Source organism: Hippocampus bargibanti, linkage group LG17 (genome assembly GCF_051943395.1).
Source record: "Hippocampus bargibanti isolate YZ-2025 linkage group LG17, ASM5194339v1, whole genome shotgun sequence".
Classification (NCBI taxonomy): domain Eukaryota; kingdom Metazoa; phylum Chordata; class Actinopteri; order Syngnathiformes; family Syngnathidae; genus Hippocampus; species Hippocampus bargibanti.
Window position 1 is genome coordinate 3,085,707 of NC_142750.1, and position 22,814 is coordinate 3,108,520.

Consider the following 22,814-nt stretch of genomic DNA (forward strand, 5'->3'; position numbering starts at 1 on the left):
ATGTATAGTAAGGCGGTTTTTGCAAGAAAAAAACGACAATGTATAGTAAGGCGTTTTTAGCCGAAAAAACGACCATGTATAGTAAGGCATTTTTAGCTGAAAAAAACGACCATGTATAGTAAGGCGTTTTTAGCCGAAAAAAACGACCATGTATAGTAAGGCATTTTTAGCTGAAAAAAACGACCATGTATAGTAAGGCGTTTTTTGCAAGAAAAAAAACGACCATGTATAGTAAGACGTTTTTAGCAGAAAAAAAACGACCATGTATAGTAAGGCATTTTTAGCTGAAAAAAACGACCATGTATAGTAAGGCGTTTTTAGCTGAAAAAACGACAATGTATAGTAAGGCGTTTTTAGCCGAAAAAAAACGACCATGTATAGTAAGGCGTTTTTAGCCGAAAAAAACGACCATGTATAGTAAGGCGTTTTTAGCCGAAAAAAACCGACCATGTATAGTAAGGCGTTTTTAGCCGAAAAAAACGACCATGTATAGTAAGGCATTTTTAGCTGAAAAAAACGACCATGTATAGTAAGGCGTTTTTAGCCGAAAAAACGACCATGTATAGTAAGACGTTTTTAGCCGAAAAAAACGACCATGTATAGTAAGGCATTTTTAGCTGAAAAAAGCGACCATGTATAGTAAGGCGTTTTTTGCAAGAAAAAAAACGACCATGTATAGTAAGGCGTTTTTAGCAGAAAAAAACGACCATATATAGTAAGGCATTTTTAGCCGAAAAAAAACGACCATGTATAGTAAGGCGTTTTTTGCAAGAAAAAAACGACCATGTATAGTAAGGCGTTTTTAGCAGAAAAAAACGACCATGTATAGTAAGGCATTTTTAGCTGAAAAAAATGACCATGTATAGTAAGGCGTTTTTAGCCGAAAAAAACGACCATGTATAGTAAGGCATTTTTAGCTGAAAAAAACGACCATGTATAGTAAGGCGGTTTTTGCAAGAAAAAAACGACAATGTATAGTAAGGCGTTTTTAGCCGAAAAAACGACAATGTATAGTAAGGCGTTTTTAGCCGAAAAAACGACAATGTATAGTAAGGCATTTTTAGCTGAAAAAAACGACCATGTATAGTAAGGCGTTTTTTGCAAAAAAAAAACAAAAAAAAAAAAACCACCATGTATAGTAAGGCATTTTTAGCTGAAAAAAATGACCATGTATAGTAAGGCGTTTTTAGCCGAAAAAAAACGACCATGTATAGTAAGGCATTTTAGCAGAAAAAAACGACCATTTATAGTAAGGCATTTTTAGCCGAAAAAAACGACCATGTATAGTAAGGCCTTTTTAGCCGAAAAAAACGACCATGTATAGTAAGGCATTTTTAGCAGAAAAAAATGACCATTTATAGTAAGGCGTTTTTAGCCGAAAAAAACCACCATTTATAGTAAGGCGTTTTTAGCCGAAAAAAAACACCATTTATAGTAAGGCGTTTTTTGTTTTTTTTTGCGAAAAAAAAAAACGACCATGTATTGTAAGGCATTTTTATCCGAAAAAAACGACCATGTATTAAAATAAAGTATTTTTAGCCACAATTACCCTGAAGAAATGACCATTAAATCAAATTAAAATCAAACTATTTTTGGTCATTTTTATTGTCCATTATTCATACGCCCTCAATTTTGACAACACAACCCGGGTATTTTCGCAGCGCGCCCTGTACCAGTCGTCCCACAGCGATGAAAATGACGTGCAGACAGTCAGCCACAAATGTCTGGTGGTCGGCGTGGAGGAATACGAGCAGATGACCCACACGCGTCGATACGCCGAGAGCGAGGACCTCTACTATCTTGCCGGCACCTACGAGCCCACCACGGGGATGATCTTCAACACGGACGGCGTCCCGGTCATCTGCTAAGCAAAAAATAAATACAGTGATACATCGGTTTACGAACCCCTTGGCTTACGAACTTTTCAGTTTACGAACGTTAAATTTATGAAAATTTTACCTTGGCATGCGAACTATTTTCCGGGACACACACGGAGCTGCCACAATGAGTGATGTGTCGTTCGCGAACGAGCCCGTTCTCCTAACAAGAAAATGGCAGCCGGCTTGTTTTGGTCCTCTAGTCCCCGCCCCCAGTCATCTGTTAAAGCCACGTGATTGGTCAAGAACGCAGCAGTGAGGGGAGGGGTTAAACATTAAAGAGACAGGCAGACGACAGAGAAAGAGTGACAAAGTGGATAGAAAACAGTGAAATTTGGACTCGTTTCAACTTTGCTAGTTCAAAGGCAGTGAGTAGACTGCAAGGTTAAAATATCCCATCAATCAGGCTCCATAAACAACCCGCACAAGCCACATGTACACTTGATGCAAAAAGCTATCAACCCAGCTAAACAGAACAGAACTGATGTTGAACTAGGTAAAATTATCGCAGAAAAAGCACCTACAAAGGGATCATTCCTGAAGATGGTGAAAGAAGAAGGCTACGTTCCTCATCAAGTGTTTAATGCTCATGAAACCGGACACTCCATTCCATCAAGCCATTAATGACCATCACAAAGGTCAATGAAACGACTTTATTATACAGTACAGTTTATTTCTTTAATTATAATACCATCACACATTTATTGTACATAAAATAAGGTATATTTTGTGTACTTTTAAGGCTTAGAAAATTAGAAAGTAGAAAATTCTGTTTTATGGGGAACGGATTATTCTCATTTTAATGGTTTCCTATGGGAAATTAATTTTTGGGATACATACTTTTTGCCTTACACACTCTGTCCGGGAACCAATTAAGTTCGTAAGCCAAGGTATCACTGTATATACACTTAAACACAAAAACTTGCTCGATTTCGGAAGAAGTATTCAAAGGACCTGTCGACACCACATGTAAATACTCATGTAACAGGAATCTATCTCCAGGCAAATATGCCTGTTTTATCTTCACGTCAAAAACTATGTCGGAGTGTTTTGTATTCTTTTTTTCTTTCCTCTCCGAGGTAAAACAGTGGAGAAGCTTTCATGAAACGTTGAGTGACGACGCAGGTTGTGATTCTGGTGTTGCCGTGGTCATGTGACAAGTCAACGTGTCGAGTGTTTTCGATGTATCTGGAGAACAGCACGAGCCACGAGATGCAAAAAAATGAGGAAAAGAAAGCAAAGACGCGCAGAGAGATCAAATCATGGGAGACTTCCGATTTGCTAGCCAATCAGAGAGCACTTGGAATCATAACATTTAACAGTCAAGCTCTTTTTTACAACCCCCCCCCCACACACACACACACCCTCTTTTGACAATCGAAACCCTCTCAGGCTCACTTTTTGACAAGCACTTCTCCCTTTTCATCCACCCTGAAAAACAGTTTTGGAGGTGCAAAAATTAAGAATCAGAGCAATAGATTGAGTCCGCAGTTGATGAAACTGGCTCACTAACCATAACAATTGCACATATTTTACAAGCTCAGGGTGGACTTTTTTCGCATTCCCACCCCCCTCCCACTCCTCCAAGCTTGTAAACACATCATCCACAAGTGTATATTCAATGTATATTTTATTTTCCGCATACATTCATCCTTAACCGCTTTTTTAACTCATTCGCTGCCATTCCTGAATGTGTTCGGATTTTGGTTTTTCCTATGGGGAGGGGAGGGGGGTGCCGATAAATAATAATAATGATAATAATAATAATAATAATTAATAATTATCATTAAATTAATATGATAATTAAATGATAATTAAATAATAATCATCATCATCCTCATAATAATAAGCATAATCAGTGTCTGAAATAACGCCTGTCCGGACACTCGGGGCGTGCAACTTTTACGATGATTTTTTTTTTGCAAATCAAACGTTGGCTTTTTTCAATAAAGCAAACGTTTGAACAAAGATTTCAAATTCGGAATAAATTATTCCTATTTTGAAATCTTCATTCGGTTTGGAAATTTCTGCATTTCGGTTCGTTTAGCAATTTGCATACTCAGCACGGCAGCCAATCAGAAGCCTGCTTCGTGCTTCCAGACTTTCCCGAGCGTTATAAGGTCGTGCATTTGCGTGGCATTTTCCAAAATAAATGCACATAAGTTCAGCTCCAGATTCAAAAGAAGCGATTCAAAAGAAGCGAACAAAATTTATGACGTTACAAAACGTAAACGTACATTAAAAGCATCGTGGAAAGAGAAGTTCACGTGGCTTGTAGCAGACCACGAAACGCAAACATTGCATCTATTCGCTATCTTTTTAGCTAGCCATCCAGATAGCTAGGCAGATAGCGAGTAGATAGCTAGGTATCAACGAGCTATTAGCAAGCTAGCTTCCGGGTTGAGTGAACGCTGACGCGTGTGGCTGCCGCTGCTCACCCACAGACAAACTTCTCCTGTGACTGTAAAGTGACCTCGAGAGTTTTGAAAGGTGCTTAGAAATGAAATGTATTACAGTAAAGTCTCGTTATATCGATTTTCAAGGGAGTCCGAAAAAATATCGATATAACCGGGACTATCGATATATCCAACCCTGTTTGCATGTAATTTTCTCCGTGCGTGCATAGAAATAGTATCGATATAACCGGGACTATCGATATATCCGATATCGATATAACGAGACTTTACTGTATTATTATTATTATGAATCCACAGCTGAGTTTCCAATTGTGCGATGACAGCTTTATAGAGGAGAATTAGGCTTAATGCAACCTGATATTATTATTATTATGATTATTATTATGCAGTCCTAAAACTCCTAAATATTCTGTGGGTCCTGGAATTAGAGCGACAATGACAAAAACCCTGGCAGTGTAGTGGACACATTTTTTGGCACATCATCTGGCAGTGAATGAGTTAATTAAGTACGTTTCGGTCTCTCCGCGATCACGAGTGCACTTTTTGAGAAAGGGTCTTGGTATTTAGTTTTTTTTTTTTTGACTCTTTTTTCATGCCTAATTTGACCGTTTTTAACCTTTCAAATGCTGAATGTCGTTCCCAAAAACGTCTGTTCTCCCCTAGCCAGGGCTTCCAATATTGATTTTTTTTTTATTTTATTTTGCTAAATGGTTAAGCTAAATCAGCCATTTTTGCCAAACAGGAAAACATTTTTCTGCGTTTAATGTCGAATCGTTGTCCAGTTAAGAGTTGATCATATGCTGCTAGTTCGATTCCGATTTGAGCTTCGATACAAGGTACAACCAAACTCGAGAAAACCCGACCATACATAAATCGACGGAAAGTGCTGGTTATGAATGTTTGTTAAAAGCACTTTTCTCTCCCTTTTATTTTATTTTGAAATTTTGAAGAGAGAGAGAGAGAGAGAGGTGGACTGGAGGCTGGTTCTTCGTCTGCTGTTCCTTCAATATCGTATATTATCGTCCTGTTACAGATAAAAAAAAAACAGATTATTTTCAAAATGAATATAAAAAACTGCGTTTTGTAAATGATCCTTCGCTGTCGATGGGGGTGGGAGAGAAAAGCTTATCAGAATATACTTTGTACACATTTAATCTTGTAAAAAAAAAATACAAAAGGATACATTTTAATGCAAATATCAGACGGCAGATATGTACTGTTGCTCTATACTGTATGTGTTGGGATTTTTTTTTTTTTTTTTTTTTACAGATGAACGCGTTTATCAGTGTTTCTTTTTAATGGTTTTAGTAACTCAGTATTTTCTATAGTTAATAAACAGATGGAACTGTATTTTTTGGTGTTCTGTGTGTGTTTTTGAAGTTGTTTAAAAAAAAGGCTCAAGCAGAAGCAAACCATTCAGGAATTATCATCTGAGGGTGAGGAGGAGATGGCTGCAGCATCAAGTGAGAGCATCAAGGCAATGTCGGCAAAGTGGAATGATGTGCAGGCCTTTATTGAACAGTTCCATCCGGAAAAGAATGTGGCGATGAGAATTATCAATGTGATGAATGATAATGTGATGCCTCGGTTTCGTAAGATCTTACAAGTCAGAATGCAACAGGTGTCAATTTAGAGCCATCAACGACCATCACAAATGTAAATAGTGACTTTATTATACAGTGCAGTGTATTTCTTTCATTACAATACAATAGCACATTTATTATACATAGAATAAGGTATGTTGTGTGTAGTTTTAAGGTTTTATTTAGTTGAAAAGTATATTTTATGGAGACCTGGGAACGGATTATTCTCATTTTAATGGTTTCATATGGTAAATTGATTTTTGGGATACACACTATTCGTTTTACACACTCTGGAAGTACATTAAGTTCGTAAGCCAAGGCCCCACTGTACTTTTGGATGCACTAATTTTTGCCTTAAAGTGTTTAGTTTGAAACAAGTAGGAACTTCGTGTTGCCAAAGGACTTGTTATGGGCTAGCATCCTAGCTAGCGAGATATTTGAAATGAAGCGAAACTGTATATTTGGCACCTTTGAATGTTTTGCTTTGGCGTTCCAGCGACGTCCTCCCCGCCTCATTTGGTTTCCTCCCTCACATGGCACGTTCGCGTTGCGAGTGGACTGCCCCTTTAATCATCAGTGGACTCCATTTTGGCAGCCTTGTCATGAATCTGCTGGTTTGTGATAAAATGGAGGGAACTTCAGAGCCTGCAGCTGACCGCAGGAGATGCATTTTCCAATGCTGACCCTTGTCGGTGAGCGTGTGCGTGTACCCTTTTTCTTTCCACTGTGTCTGTCTGGAGGTAATTAAATATTTGCTGACGTGCAATGTACCCGTTCGAGATGGGAGATCCAGTTTCATCAAGAACGCCTCAGTCTGGGGCTTTGGCTCCCTCTCAGTTTCTCCCCAAGGACCAACATCAGCAGAACATCGGCACCTGCTGGGAGAATCTTTCAATCTTTTCTCCCTCTCACATTTCTGCACACGAGATACACACACACATACACAAAAATACACAATTCAGTGGGTGTGTTAGGAGGAAGGATTGTGATTGGCTGACATCACATGCACAGAAATGTTCTACTGGCTGAGGCTTGTTGCACTGAGGGAAGCGTGTGTGTGTGTGTGTGTGTGTGTGTGTGTGTGTGTGTGTGTGTGTGTGTGTGTGTGTGTGTGTGTGTGTGTGTGTGTGTGTGTCTAACAATTTTTCTAGTAGTTCTCAGCCCCCCCTTCAGGCTGCAGGCTACAAAACAATAAAATAAAACAATAAAATATAGTAAAATAAAAACATGAATGAAAATAGATCATAGTAAAATAAAACAACAAAATACAATAATATAGAATAACTTAAAATACCTTCAAATAAAATACATTAAAATACATGAAATTAAATTACATTAATTAAATTAGATACAACAAAATACGACAAAATAAAATACAACAAAATACAATAAAATAAAATACCAAAAAATAAAATAAAACAATAAAAAATAGTAAAATAAAACACAACAAAACACAATAAAATAGAATAACTTAAAATACCTTAAAATAAAATACATTAAATTAAATGAAATAATTAAATACAACAAAATACGACAAAATAGAATATAACAAAATACAATAAAATAAAACACAACAAAATACAATAAAATAGAATAACTTAAAATACCTTCAAATAAAATACATTAAAATACATGAAATTCAATTATATTAATTCAATTAAATACAACAAAATATGACAAAATAAAATATAGTAAAATAAAACACAATAAAATATAGAAAAATAAAAACATTAAAATACATTGAAATAAAATCAGATAAAAAACATTAACATTAATCATAAGTGAGGGGGCGTAATAGTTAAAATGCTTCCCTTTTACATCCCAACGTTGACAATGTGCCACGATGGAACTATGTTTGTCTGTTATGTCACAATGCAGGAAAAAAAAAGGGGGAACGTTGGCCTCACTGAGGGAAACTCTTAACAGGGCACTTGTCATTCCTCCTCTTGGTTTATTCAACAAAATGAGGACAGGAAGTTGAGGAAAAAGGACATGCAAATTAAGCTGCCATTGTAGGAAAATGCTTGCAGTCTTCATGTCCCGAACACCCGCATTTGGTCTTTCTAAAATAAAGCAAATTGTATGTTTTTTTTTAACTCATTCACTGCCACTCACGAATTTATTCGGGTATTGAAAACATGACGTCAGCGCCAAAATATTTCCAGATCATAAAAATGAAACAACCAATGAAACAGAGCGAACTGAGCACCAAAAAAAAACAATCATCAACCCCACGTCATCACCATGGAAACGCCTGAAAGTCATTTTTGTTAGCTCAATGCTGACCCCTGCAGGCCAAAACGCGTCACTGACGAGAGAACGTTACATTCAGATTACAGACGTCATGATCGTCTTTATTCACGTTATAATAATAGTATTATAATAATCCATTTAATTTCTAAGGACCTTTCAAAACTCTTAAGGACACTTTACAGTCACAGGGTATTTTTTTTATTCGGGTGAGTAGCGGCAGCCAATCGCACCAGCGTTCACTCAACCCGGAAGTAACAGTGCTTGGGTGCCATAAATCCGCCAATATATATATTTTTTTATCATCAAGGTGATATTTACAATTGAATTGACACGAGTCGAAGTTTCATTGTCCGTCTACAAATGACGTGTGATGTTACTGGTAATTTAAGTTAGCTTTTTTTTTACGTGCGCCACACTGCCATGACGTAAATGTTAAATTGTGCCGTAAATGTGTCGATATCCGCTCAATATATGTGACGTCATTGTAATACAATTTGCGGCCGCGAGAGGGCGGATTTACACGTACAGTACTGTACTGTATCTGGGCAAATGTTATGTTTTTTAGCAATGTTATAAACGTTTCAAAAATGACATGAGCGAGTAAAAGAGGATATTTAAAACCCCGATACTAAGAATTATGCCATGTTTTTGGAATTCCATTGCTCAGATTTGGTACGAAACAAGGTCAACAGTTTTTTGAACCTCTCAACTCCCATTTTTGTCCCACTGCTCCACAATATTTTACGAGACAATAATCGACAAAGAAACACGAGAAAAGTTCTGAATCGTTTTATGATACAGAAATAAACTAACAAAAATATGATGAACCCTGGCAAATCGCATCTCTTTGCTCTTTTAAAATATTTTATTCCTAAATATATTTACAAAGTTCAGACAGTGATGCTTGTTGATTTTACATTCACTCTTTTCTCAATCACATTATTTTGAAAAAGGTACATATATTTGGCACTTTTGACCCCTCAAAGTACAATACTGATCCAGCAGAATCTCCAAAGTTGAAACATATATATATATATATATATATATATATATATATATACACACAGGTAACATTCGAACATCCGAGTTACGACCGGATTCCGTTCCGACAAAACGGTCGTAAGTCAAACGGTCGTAAATCGAAAAGCATTCAAAATGGCCGACGCGAGGTTTGTACGACAGAATAGTATACGATGTACATACTGACATCGTATACGATGTACATACTGACATCGTATACTATTCTGTCATACAAACCTCGCGTCGGCCATTTTGAATGCTTTTTGATTTACGACTGTTTGACTTACGACCGTTTTGTCGGAACGGAACCCGGTCGTAACTCGGATGTTACCTGTATAGTTACCGAACCTGCTTAAACAAAGCAACACGCTCCCATTTAATGGTTTGTTCTCAAAGTTCTGTTTGAGAATCACAGCTGTTTTGTTGATCTCCAAATTTCCAAATTGTCCTTTTTGGTCTGTTCATTTTTGAAGGTTCCACTCATGTTGAAAGCATATTAGCGAACAGAAATAAATAAAGGAATAAATAAATAAATCGCAAGACATAATACTAAGAACACTGTGCACAAGCTGTCGGTCACGTGTTAGCAATACCGCTTTAGGAAGAACTGACGTGGTCAATGTTCATCCATCCATTTATCAATTTTGTCTGCTTTTCTTCATTAATGACCTTTATTATTTAAGGATCAGGGGCAGTCACTTTATACATCTTAATTAAAAAATAATAATAAAAAAACTCATTTCACAGTGAAACACTTCCCCCCCCCCAAAAAAAAAAGTTGATCCACATCCACAAAATCCTCCATCTCATTCTGGTTGTAAAATACAAAAAAAAGATGTAATGCTACATACAGTACATGGTTTCCTTTGTACAGGAGAGCGCCACCCCCGTCCCGCTGCTAATGTTGCATGTGTGTATAAACTTATCTGCGAGCACGTGAGGACATTCAAAAAGCTGTCATGTTTGCAGGTAAGCTGAAGGCGGAGAAGCCTGTGGTTGGACGAGCCGTGAAGCTGTAGGCGGCGTAAGCCACAACAGAGCCCATCATCAAGCCGGTCATGTAGGAGACAGTCATCACGTTACCTGCACAAAAAAAAACCGCTTTGTTACGGGTCAGTGGGGGATTTGTCATTATTTGTTTATGTATTTGTTTATTTATTGATTCATCCATTTATCGATGTATTCATTTGTTTGTCTATTTATTTATTTAATTATTTGTTTATTTTTTTTATGTATTTATTTATTTAGTTAATCATTTTTTTATCCATTCATTAATTTATTTATTGATCCATTTATTTTTTAGTTATTTATTTATTGATTCATCCATCCATTTATTTGTGTATTTATTTATTTAATTAATAATTTTTTTTTAATCCATTAATTAATGTATTTATTGATCCATTTCTTTTTTTAGTTATTTATTTATTGATTCATCCATCCATTTATGTATTTATTCATTTATTTGTGTCTTTATTTATGTAATAATAATAGTAATAATAATAGTAATGATAATAGTAATAATAATAATAATATATGTATTTATTTATTTATTTATTTATCCATTTATTGATTTAGTTAGTTAATAATGTAATTATCCATTCATTAATTTATTATTTATTTATTTATTCATCCATCCATCCATCTATTTATTTATGTATTCATTTATTTATGTAATAATAATAATACATTTCATTTATGTACTTATTTAGTTATTGATTCACCCATTTGTTTATGTATTTATTTAGTAATGTATTGATTCATCCATGTATTTATTTATTTATTTGTTTATGTATTTATTTAGTAATGTATTGATTCATCCATTTACCCTTTTATTTATTTATTCAGCAATTTATTTAGCATAATAATAATCATCATAATAATAATAATAATAATAATAATAATAATAATAATAATAATCATCATCATCATCATCATCATAATCATCATAATCATAATCATAATCATAATACAATTCATTTATAAGCGCCTTTCAAAACTCTAAAGGACACTACAGTCACAGGATATTTTTTTTCTGTGGGTGAGCAGCGGCAGCCACACGCGCCAGCGTTCACTCAACCCGGAAGTAAAAAAAAACTAAATAATAAATAATATGACAACGTATTTATTTGTTCATGTGCTCATGTATATTTTTATTGATGTGTTCATTTATGAGTTAATGTATTTATTTGTATTTTTTTTTATTTATTCATGTATTTATCTATGTGTTAATCCTATTTTTTTTTTTATTTTATGTATTTATTTTATTTTACACAAAACCGGGTTAGATGGAGGACACTTTTATTTTATTTTATTTTATTTTATTTTATTTTATTTTATTTTGGAGGCAGCGGGCACTCGTTCACTCCGCTGCCCTCCTTCAAGCCATCCTGACCTTTGTCTCAATGAGACGCGACCCCATTTTACCTGCAAGCTCCCTCTGCTCCGGCGCCACTTTGCCAGCGGCCTGAATCATCGGCACGGAGCCAAAGTACCCGTTGCTAACGCCCATGAGCAAGGAGAAGAGACACGGCCAGGCAGGGTGGGCCAAGGTGGGCGCGTGCGCCGGGTACACGCACATGATGAAAAGAGGTATGAAGACAACTCTCAAGCAGGAGAAGAAGAGCAGGCGGCCTCCAGACCAATCGTACGGCAGCGCTGCCAGGATCTGAAGAACATGTCAATCCTTACAATCCTTCGTTTTTTTAACGTTTGGCGTAAACACGCCATGTGTCAGCGATGAAATCTGATGTTTGTCACCTTGCCAACAAAGTCGGACATATTGAATGTGGCCATGATGAGGATGGGCAGCCATTCCCCTAAGGTATGGTTCCTCATCTCCGATTCCAAGCCGGGAAACAGGCACAGGGTGATGCTGTAGGTCACCGCTATGGACACCATGTAGGCCCAGATCACACGGGACACCACGTAACGATGCAAAATCAAGTCTGTATCGGGAAGATGGACGTAAATATGAATCAATGTCAAATATGTCACGAGTTGAGCACATACAGTAAGATGCCAAGTCCAAGATGGCGGCCGAGAAGTGAACCCTCAGCAAGTGCTCTTACGAGCATTGCTTTTTTTTTTTTTGTGTTTTCTCTTGTCACTTTGTGTTGTTTTACGTCATGTGGAATGGATTGTCGCGGCTTGGAATTGAAGCGGATTTACGTGAGATGTGAGACAGTCTGTTTTCGTCAATGGATGCTACAGCTAAGTGTTTGCTTTTAAAATTTAGCTTGTAGCAGACGTGCACATTCCACCATGACTTCCGTGATCCACTGGTGAAAAGGACGCTTCATACAAAAATGAGGCTGCGGAAAGTGTTTAAAATTGAAGACTGTCTGTGTATTTTGTGTTGTGTCACATTATTGTTATTTTGTGTGTGTTTTTTTTTACTTCAAGTGGCAAGAGTGGCTGCCTTTACAGTAATAATAATAATAATAATAATAATAATAATAATACATTTAATTTATAAGCGCCTTTCAAAACTCTCAAGGTCACTTTACAGTCACAGGATAAGTTTTTCTGTGGGTGAGCAGCGGCTGCCACAAGCGCCAGCATTTACTCAACCCGGAATAACTCAGATAGAAAGCTAGCTAGCTGGCTAATAGATAACTAATAGCTAGCTATCTATCTAGCTGGCTACCTAGCTGCCTATCTAGCTGGCTACCTAGCTAGCTAACAATTTCTATCTATTAGCTATCTAGGTAGCTATCTATCTATCTGGTTAGCTGCTGTGAAATGTAAATGTCTCCACTGTGAGACAAATAAAGGTTTATCAAATGTAATTTCTGTAAAATTATTGTCCATACCTCGAACACCAGGCCACGTTCTTCTAAACTTGATTTTTGGGGCGTCAAATCGCACATATGTCCCACCCACGTATTCTTCAATGCCTTCTTCTGTTGTGGGGGGTCCCACTGCGCCATTCCCCTGAGGAGGAAACAAAATCAGTGTCATGCTCGCATCAAATATCGGATTAAAAAAAAAAAACATTACTCAGAAGGATTTGATGTCTTCTTTCCATTTATGCAATAAGCTATCTATCTAGCTATCTATCTTGATAGCTATCTATTTGCTATCTCGCTCCCTGGCCGGCTATCTAGCTGGCTATCTATTATCTATTAGCTATATAGCTATCTAGCTGTCTGGCTAGCAATTCGCTATCTATTGGCTAGTCAGCTAGCTTTTTCTATTTGAGTTACTTCCGGGTTGAGTGAATCCTGGCGAATGTGGCTGCCACTAGCTAGCTATTTGCTATCTATTCGCTGTCTAGCTCCCTGGTCGGCTAGCTAGCTAGCTATCTATTAGCTATATAGCTTTCTAGCTGGCTGGCTAGCAATTAGATATCTATTAGCTAGCTTTCTATCTATTTGGGTTACTTCCGGGTTGAGTGAATGCTTGCGAATGTGGCTGCTACGAGCTAGCTATTTGCTATCTATCTCCGTGGTCGGCTATATAGCTAGCTAGCTATTAGCTATATAGTGATATAGCTGGCTGGATAGCTATTAGCTATCTGTTGGCAAGCTAGCTTTCTATCTATTTGAGTTACTTCCGGGTTGAGTGAACGCTGGCGCGTGTGGCTGCCGCTGCTCACCCAGAAAAAAAACTTCTCCTGTGGCTGTAAAGTGACCTTGAAAGTTTTGAAAGGCGCTTATAAATGAAATGTATTATTATTATGATAAGCTTAGAGGAAAAAATAACATATATAAAAATAATATATATACATATATATAGCTGTAAAAAGAATGTACCGCCATTTTTTTGTTGTTTTCATTTTTAACCCCAAAACAAAGTTCATGAATATATTATGACAAGTGGCCCCTCCATTAAAGCGGCAGCATATCGGCGGAATGACTTCATCTTATTATGTCTCCAGCCTTTAGCGGATCTTCTGCGAGCGACTGCAGTTTGATGTCAACACACGTGCACGAGCACATGCACTATTCCATTCGTTAATGAAAAGGTCTCAGAAGCCAGAAGGAACCACTCTTCCTGATTATAGTCATAATGTGGACCACTGCCTATGGTTACCCCTGGCAACCCACACAAAGAACTCCCTGAGTCATCCTGCATCCAGCTTCAACTGTTGTTGAAGCGCTATATAAACCAATATGTATGTATTGCATTGTATTTTGGAAAGCTGCCCTCGTTTCAAGCTCACATAACTCCAGACCCATATCATTTAGGAAATAACTCTTTTTTTCGGAAGAGAAGAGAATCGGTGGTTTCTAACGCTGTACTGAATGTTTATGTAGTCCTAAAATCTGTTGGATAGCTAGCTAGCTTTCTATCTATTTGAGTTACTTCTGGGTTGAGTGAACGCTGGCGCATGTAGCTGTCGCTGCTCACCCGCATAAAAACCGATCCCGTGACTGTAAAGTGACCTTGAGAGTTTTTAAAGGTGCTTATACATGAAATGTATTATTATTATTATTATTATTATTATTATTATTATTATTATTATTATTAAAAAGTCAACATTCTGTAGGTCCTGGAATTTGAGTGACAATGACAAAAACCCTGGCACTGGAGTGGATACATTTTTGGACATGTCTGGCAGTGAATGAGTTAAACACTAAGGACGTTGTTTTTAATAAAAGATTATTTATTATTATTATTACAGTAAATAATATCGATATAACCGGAAAAAATATCGATATAACCGGACTATCGATATATCCGATCCTGCGGCATGTAAATTTTCTCCTTGCATTCATAGAAATAGTATCGTAATAAGCAGTACTATTGATATAACCGATATCGAAATAACGAGACTTTACTGTATTATTATTATTATTATTATTATTATTATTATTATGCTATCGTTGTCAGTATTGTTATCAGTATCGGTATCGTTATCAGTATCAGTATCAGTATCAGTATCAGTATCATTATTATTATCATCTTTATTCTTATTCTTATTTCAATGGAATATTTTTGAACATTTTGATTGGCGGTGTGCCGTAAAAATTTGGCTCATCAATGAATTGTGCAATATCGTTTTCATGCAAACGTCACGCCGCAACTTACAAATTTAACCTCCTCTGCCGTGACATCATGATGAACCCTGTAGCCAGTGGAGTCGCCGCGGGGGTCGTGACCTTTACCCGGAACTTTGCTCTGGGCGTGACTTGTGTAGTAGCGGATGAAGCGGGAGCGGCGCACCAGCAAGTGAAGCAGAAAGCAAAGCATTTCCATGCCAATGGAAATGAGGAAGAAGATGAGCGTGTTTCTTCTCTCGTCTGGGATCAGCAACTTGGTGAAGATGCGAGATAAGGAGATGATAACCCCGGCGGTGCCTGCGTGAGGAAGAACGAACGTTCAAAGTGCACAGTCGGAGCCTATTGTGCAAGATAGTGGTGAATGCAACATGTGGATATTTTTGGGACTCACTCTCTCCAGTCATCACCCCCTGCGTATACCTCTTGGGCAGCATCCCCATGTAACCATAGAAACTGGACTGCTGCACTGGAAATGGATAATAATAATAATAATCATCATCATCATCATCATCATATTAATAATAATAATAATAATACATATCATTTACAAGTGCCTTTATCAAGGTCAGTTCACAGTCACAGGACAAGTTAGTTAGCTAGCTAGCTAGAGAGCTAGAAAGATAGCTATATAGCTAATAGATATCTACCCATCTAGATAGCTAATAGATAGAAAATAGATGACAAATAGATACCAAATAAATTAATTAATGCGTGCTTGACAACATTGAGGAAGCGGTTTAACAGTCAGCCAGTGGTGGGCAGCGCAATGTGTTCCTTAAATGGAGAACAAACCGACTTAATGCACCTTTTTCTGCCACCAATATCAAAGTATATGAAAAAGTGCTAGCTACCTAGCTGGCTATCTAACTAGCTACATAGCTGGATATCGAGCTAGGTATCTAGCTGGATATCTAACTAGCAATCTAGCTGGATATTTACCTAGCTATCTAGCTCGCTATCTAGCTAGGTACCTAGCTGGCCATGTACTTAGCTGGCTATCTATTTGCTATCTATTAGCTATGTGGCTGGCTGGCTAGCTATCTAGCTGGCTATCTATTACAGTAAAGTCTCGTTATATCGATATTCAAGGGAGTCCGAAAAAATATCGATATAACCGGGACTATCGATATATCCGACCCTGTTTGCATGTAATTTCCTCCGTGTGTGCATAGAAATAGTATCGATATAACCGGGACTATCGATATATCCGATATCGATATAACGAGACTTTACTGTAGTTATATCCAGTAGGTATCTATCTATCTATCTATCTATCTATCTATCTATCTATCTATCTATCTATCTATCTATCTATCTATCTATCTATCTATCTATCTATCTATCTATCTATCTATCTATCTATCAATCAATCTAGCTAGCTAGCTGTCTGTCTGTCTAGCTGGATATCTATTACCCATCTCTTGGCTATCTATTAGCTAGCTAGCTTAATATCTATTTGAGTTACTTCCGGGTTGATTCTATTCGATTGGATTTGAGTGATGGCCGGCCGGTTTGTTTACCTGTGCATCCAAAGGCGACTACTCCCACTGAGACCAGGTTGACGACATAAGCTTGACGGTTTGTAAACTTTGACAACCAGACATCAAATACGCTAACAAACACCAGAGGTCCCAATGCTAAGATGTAGCCTGAAAGAAAGGAGATACACACACACACACACACACACACACACACACATGCGGCGGTCAAGCTAATCATCAGCCATTGAAGAATCCCACACTTCAATCTGGACTTTATTATCCTGAGCACTCGTGACTGAATGTTTCCCTTAAGGATTCAAGTGGAAGTCATTAATAGCGGCGAGGGTGCTTTGGTACAAGATTGCAATGATGCAATATTGAGGTTTGATTAAATGTTATTCTCCAATTCAATATTAATTTGGGAAAATGATTATACGATGCATATACGTGCATATCACCCCTGGGCCTTCAGTAGTGCTACGTCTGAATTAATCCACAGTTGCGACTGTCAATAAAAAATAAATTAATAATAATAATAATAATAATAAAAATAATAATAATACATTTCATTTCTAAGCGCCTTTCGAAACTCTCAAGGTCACTTTAAAGTCACAAGATAATTTTTTTCTGTGGGTGAGCAGCAGCAGCCATTCGCTTGCCAACTCGAAATTTGATTGGTTAAAGAAACTGTTTCATTGCCATTAATTTTTATGCTCCCGGGCCTGCAGAACTGATTGTGAAGGCGTCCAAGTCGATTTCTGACCCTGGTAACAAATGATGGCTGAAATGTGATTGGTTAAATGCTTAAATATGAAAACACACATCTGGAAGCAGCACAACATTGGAAAAGCAATTAAAGGAAAGTGAAAGACAATGTGTTATTATTTCATATGAATTCATGAACAAAATATAATTATCATTAGCCTGCGATTCAGATATTTCAAGGCCAGCAGAGAAGGCCTTGCAGGCCCTGACGGCCCACCACTGAATACCACTTTAGCCAACTCGTGGTCTTTCTCCGTTTGCGAACGTGCAACTCACCCACAGTGATTCTGGTGTGCATACTGAGTCTTTCCACCAGCACGTTGTTGAGGAGGACGGCCAAAAGCGCCACCAGGATGTACGTTAGACTCATGTCGAACACGATGGACGTCCCTAGAATGGCCGATTCATTTAAAATAACCTTTAACGTGACGTTCTTATAAGGTGCATAACGTTCACATTGTCGTGGAATCCGTACCGCTGAACTTGTGGTGAAGGTAGTCCACGTCTGTGATGAAGCTGTTGTAGGGCAGCAGGAAACCGACGCCAGCCAATAGCATTGCAAAGTAGATGCCATGGTAACGGTCGTCAGGGATCGGCTCCTCAAAGTCTGAGCGGGGAGATGAGAGTTATAGATAAAAATAATAGGAAATCACAGTCCACACGAGACGGGCATAATTGCTGATTAAGAGAAATGAAGGACAAGAAAAGAGCAAATCTTTTAACAAACTAATAAAAATAAAGTACAAAGTCTATACGCCCCTTTTGAGATGCCTGCTTAATGTACTGGGCTAAAAAAAAAAATCATTGCAAAACTGCTTTACAAATACGTCTGTGTAAGCTCTCAGTCGTACTGGAGTGATCCATCGATGAAAAGGTTTCTTCAGCCGTCATCTGTATTTCTTTGAAGGTGTCGGACGTTTCACTTCTTATCCAAGAGGCTTCGTCAGCGAACAAAAGTCTTTTACTGGTAGTTTCGGCCCTATATATATATATATATCCCTACTGTCCAGACGTGGTGGTGCCAGACTCTGCTATGATTGGTCCCTGCTCGCAGGTTTTATTGTCCTGCCTGAGTATGAGGTCTACGACTGGCCTGATTGCCCCATTTGCTCTGGTATCACCTCATCAGCATCACTAAGCCTATGTTGCCTAAGAAGTCTGTTGGTTGCTTTACAAATGTAACTTATAATATATAATAACCCCAGTGGCAGACCATCAAGGCCTGCAAAGCCTTCTCTGCTGGCCTAAAAATATCTGAATCACAGCCTGATTCTATTTTGCCATGAAAGATAACTAGCTAGCTAATAGCAAATAGATAGCTCGGTAGCTAGCTAGATAACTAACTGTGAGTTCAACTCGCTGTACTTTTGTATCGTTAGTAAGTTGTGGCTCATGTTCGTGTGCTCGTTAGCCATTTCCTGTTCAAGACCGACTTTTCAAGGAAAAAATGGACATCATAAAGAAAGGTCGGTCAGTTATTGTCTGGCTAATGCTACCCTGTAGTGGACTTGTGGTAATTCACACCACACATTTTTCAGTCTGGATTGATTCAGACATAGCACTACTGAAGGCCTAGTGATGAGATCCACGGCCCGCCACTGACAATTAAAAATGGATGCAGGACAAAGAACAATAGCAGCTCACCGGGCTCAGACAGCGTCAGGACGCCTCTTTCCGGAACATCTTTGCCGATCTCCTCCTCTTCCAGCTGGTAGGAGTCAAAACTGTAACTATGGACCACTCCGCTTTCTCGCCCATCCCTCCATCCGCCACTCCTCCACACATCCCTCTCTTCGGGCGTCTGCGCCGGGGTGGTCCTGCGGCGCTCCGTTCCCACCCCGTCCATCTTATGCGGGCAAGTCGGACGCTCTTTAGACACTGGCGAAGGTGGGCATGTTGCGCACGAGATAGGAAACTTTTGGGTGATGGAGGAGCTGCACGTCAAAAGATATCAAGGTAGAAAATAATACATATACAGTCATAAGTTTCAATATATGTAATAATAATAATCATTATCATCATCATCATAATAATAATAATAATACATTCGATTTCTAAGCGCCTTTCAAAACTCTCAAGGTCACTTTACAGTCACGGGATCAGTTTTTCTGTGGGTGAGCAGCAGCAGTCACATGCGCCAGCGTTCACTCACCCCAGAAGTTACTCAAATAGATAGAAAGCTAGCTAGCTAGCTAATAGCTGGCTAGCTAGAAAGCTAGCCTCATACAACAAGGATGCCAAACTCGTTTTTTTTTTTTGCTGCGGGCCGTAGTCAAAAAAATAATGACTGTTATAGTAGTTGACATGGAACAATTTGAAATTTTGGTTCGAATTTTAGCAAGCATCATGCTTAATTTGCTTTTGCGGACCGAATACAATGATGCAGCGGGCCCGATTTGGCCCCCGGGCCTTAACTTTGACACCTGTGCTTTACAACAATGAAAACGACTTTTTTTTTTGGGGTGCGCAAGAAATTGCGATTCCAAAGATATGTTCCGGATATTTTGACAGCTCTCAAAGCAAACAACCGCCAAATGAAACATGCGATTCAACAAATGAAACAAATATTTATCTGTATGTATAAAAGGTCATATTCGGTTTATTCCGCCCCGAGGTGAATAAAACGGCTGTTTATTTGCTGTAGGAAGCTGTTCCAATGACGGCCTTGTGAGGGCGCTAGCGAGCTACTTGGTTTAAATTAAAAAGGAAAGCCAGGGACATTAATTAAAGCTCTTGTGGATTCTGTTGGAGTTTTTTTTTTCAGTCAACACATCCAGTGATGGTTTATTTTTTTATCACATGTGCCCAATTATGCGCACCTTTAACAGTGTACACGACCCGCACCCAAACAAAACCGAATGCTAAAGCTACCACAAAAGACGATTGTTGTTTATCTTCCCATCGAGTCCCTCCCCCAGCTGTTCAAGTTGCGCCTTAAGACATGAAAATTAAAAACAACAACAGGTTACCTCGCCTCTGTCTGAGCGCCCCCTTTTCCCCACCACCGGTGGCTCCTCAGTCGGTCTCCATCCAGACGGAGTCTCTCGCCTTCTGACGCAACATCCAGCGGCTGAGGGGGAGGAGGATGGGAGAAGCACACAGAGGGGGGGGGGTGAGAGAGAGAGAGAGAGAGAGATAAAGAGAGAGAGAGAGAGAGAGAGAGAGAGAGAGAGAGAGAGAGAGAGAGAGAGAGAGAGAGAGAGAGAGAGAGAGAGAGAGAGAGAGAGATAGGATCTCTGCTTCGTTCCGTCGCCGCGGTTCTTCAAAGTACCGTATTTTCCGGTGTATAAGGCGCACCCAAAAGCCTTGATTTTCTTCAAAAGATGACCCTGCGCCTTATACGCAGGTGCGCCTTATATGTGAAGTCATATTGAGCATAACAGGTTTCACAACGACCCCGTGTAGAAGTAGTCCTGCGTAACCCCAGCCTCTACCGTAGCTCCTTATAATACGGTGTGCCTTATCTGTGTGGGAAACTATCATATATTTAAATATAATATTTGGAAAACTGTTTTTATTCATTGAAGGTGCATTTTATACTCCGGTGCGCCTTATACAGTGATACCTTGGCTTACGAACTTAATTAGTTCCCAGAATGTGTGTGGAAGGCGAAAAGTGTGTATTCCAAACATTAATTTCCCATAGGAAACCATTCAAATGAGAATAATCCGTTCCCAGGTCCCGATAAAACAGCATTTTGTGATTGTATGTGATTTATTATAGTACCTATGCTTGTCTGTGACTGTAAAGTGTCCTTGAGAGCTTTGAAAGGTGCTGAAAATGTAATGTATTACATTACATTATTATTATAATGTATTACATTACATTAAATGTAAATTTCTCCACTGTGAGACTAATAAAGGCAAATCCAATCCAATCCAAATCCATATTATTATTATTATTATTATTATTAAATAAGCTTTAAAACTACACACAATATACCTTATTTTATGTATAATAAATGTGCTATGGTATTGTAATTAAAGAAATAAACTGTACTGTACTTAAGAGTTTTGAAAGGCGCTTATAAATGAAAGTTATTATTATTATAATTATTATTATTATTATTATTATTATACAAAATCAATATTTTATGGGTCCTGCAATTTGAGTGACAATGACAAAAACCCTGGCACTGAAGTGGACACATTTTTTTGCACATCGCCTAGCAGTGAATGAGTTAATTTCCTCTTTTCTGACCGAGTGCTTCTCCGGTCTCGTACTCTTCCTCCACCTCCATCTCTGTCCATCAGCTTCAAAGAGCTGTCTCTGTGGCGGACCCTCAGGGCAGCTGTCTCTTCAAGTGGAATCAAATTATCTATCTCACACTGGTTCCCTGTGTAGGGGTGTGTGTGTGCGTGTGTGTGTGTGTGTGTGTGTGTAGCCAGTACAGACCGCTGTGAAGTGCACCGAGCCCCAAGGCGGTGCAGCAAAATATAAGCCAAACACAAAAGCGTTGAAAAAGCAAGTCGACCTGGACACTAGCGTCATTTGTTACTAAAGATTCAGGGTCCAAATATAAACGACATGGCCGCTAATGTCAACTGAACGTGTCTTTTACCTGAAATACGTTTTAATCAGCATGCAATTTTTTGCCATTCATTTCTGACTTTTTAGATTGGAGCGCTTTCGTGGTTAGTGTTCAATGAAAAGGTCAAAGGACACAAAAAGAGGATTTGTGGAGGGGGTCAATATGTGTCGCGCAAATGTCAAGCTAAAGTACATTTACTTACAAGATGGCTGAGCGGAGGACATTTATTTAAGTCTTCTTTCTAATTAAAGTTGTTACAGAGAAGCCTGCAAATCACTCCGATAAAAGGAAAAGTCTTGGATGAAAGCCCAAACCACAACTGTGTACAGTGTGTGTGTGTGTATTGATCTACCCTCCATCTTGGATCCTTCCCTTGAGCCCAGCCACTTCATGCACAGGGGCAGTATAAAGCAGTGACGGACTGTCAAGGTCTGCACAGCTTTCTCTGCTGGCCTAAAAAAATATCTAAATCATAGACTGATGTTAATTAGTGAATTCTTCTGAAATAATTCCAAATTGTCTTTCAGCTTTCTTTCATTGTTCTTCCCTTGTTGTGCTGCTTACAGGATGGTTCCAAGAAAGGTTTTATAGTTTTATAGTAACGCCAAGCAAGATTTGGTAATAATAGGGATATTTGAAATTAGATTTTTTTCTTACCGTCTAATTAGATTATAAATCAGTTGTCGTTGACCCTCTTGTGTAGAATTTATCTATTTTTAATACACGGAAGAAGTACCGTAATTTATTGAAGTTTGTTTCTTGTTTTACGCCAATGTTAAAAAAAACAACTTGCTTGATTTAATTAGTTTACTGCCCTCTAGTGGTAAACTATTGAAACCACACGGTACCCATAATGCACCGCGGCCTCCTCCCATCATTCTC

General features: G+C 38.3%; 2 protein-coding genes across 3 annotated transcripts in view; one reads left to right on the forward strand and one right to left on the reverse strand.

The window, feature by feature from the left end:
• The window catches only part of tnrc18 (trinucleotide repeat containing 18), a 58,314-nt gene extending 56,351 nt beyond the window's left edge, over positions 1-1,963 (forward strand). For both annotated transcript variants that reach the window (XM_089018172.1, XM_089018173.1), the window contains exon 30: positions 1,662-1,963. In XM_089018172.1, the coding sequence (XP_088874298.1) occupies positions 1,662-1,868 (207 nt within the window). In that variant the 3' untranslated portion in view covers positions 1,869-1,963. The remainder of the gene's footprint in view (positions 1-1,661) is intronic.
• Positions 1,964-9,401: 7,438 nt separating this feature from the next.
• On the reverse strand, positions 9,402-22,308 carry slc29a4a (solute carrier family 29 member 4a). Its single transcript, XM_089019620.1, has 12 exons — positions 22,285-22,308; positions 20,371-20,471; positions 19,046-19,335; positions 17,877-18,008; positions 17,678-17,791; positions 16,676-16,804; positions 15,547-15,621; positions 15,184-15,452; positions 12,963-13,083; positions 11,908-12,095; positions 11,575-11,815; positions 9,402-10,233 (listed from the first exon to the last, which is right to left on the reverse strand). Exons 3-12 carry the CDS (start codon positions 19,245-19,247, stop codon positions 10,097-10,099), a joined length of 1,608 nt encoding a protein of 535 aa, XP_088875746.1. The 5' UTR covers positions 19,248-19,335; positions 20,371-20,471; positions 22,285-22,308; the 3' UTR covers positions 9,402-10,096.
• Between the last annotated feature and the right edge of the window lie 506 nt (positions 22,309-22,814).

What these genes read in the sequence shown, in the direction of transcription:
- slc29a4a (XM_089019620.1), bottom strand. Translation starts at nt 19,247, where the DNA reads ATGGACGGGGTGGGAACGGAGCGCCGCAGGACCACCCCGGCGCAGACG. An exon ending in AACGTGGCCTGGTGTTCGAG is followed by an intron (nt 12,096 to 12,962) that starts GTATGGACAATA and finishes TTCCCGATACAG; the next exon opens with ACTTGATTTTGCATCGTTAC. An exon ending in TGTCCGACTTTGTTGGCAAG is followed by an intron (nt 11,816 to 11,907) that starts GTGACAAACATC and finishes CATGTTCTTCAG; the next exon opens with ATCCTGGCAGCGCTGCCGTA.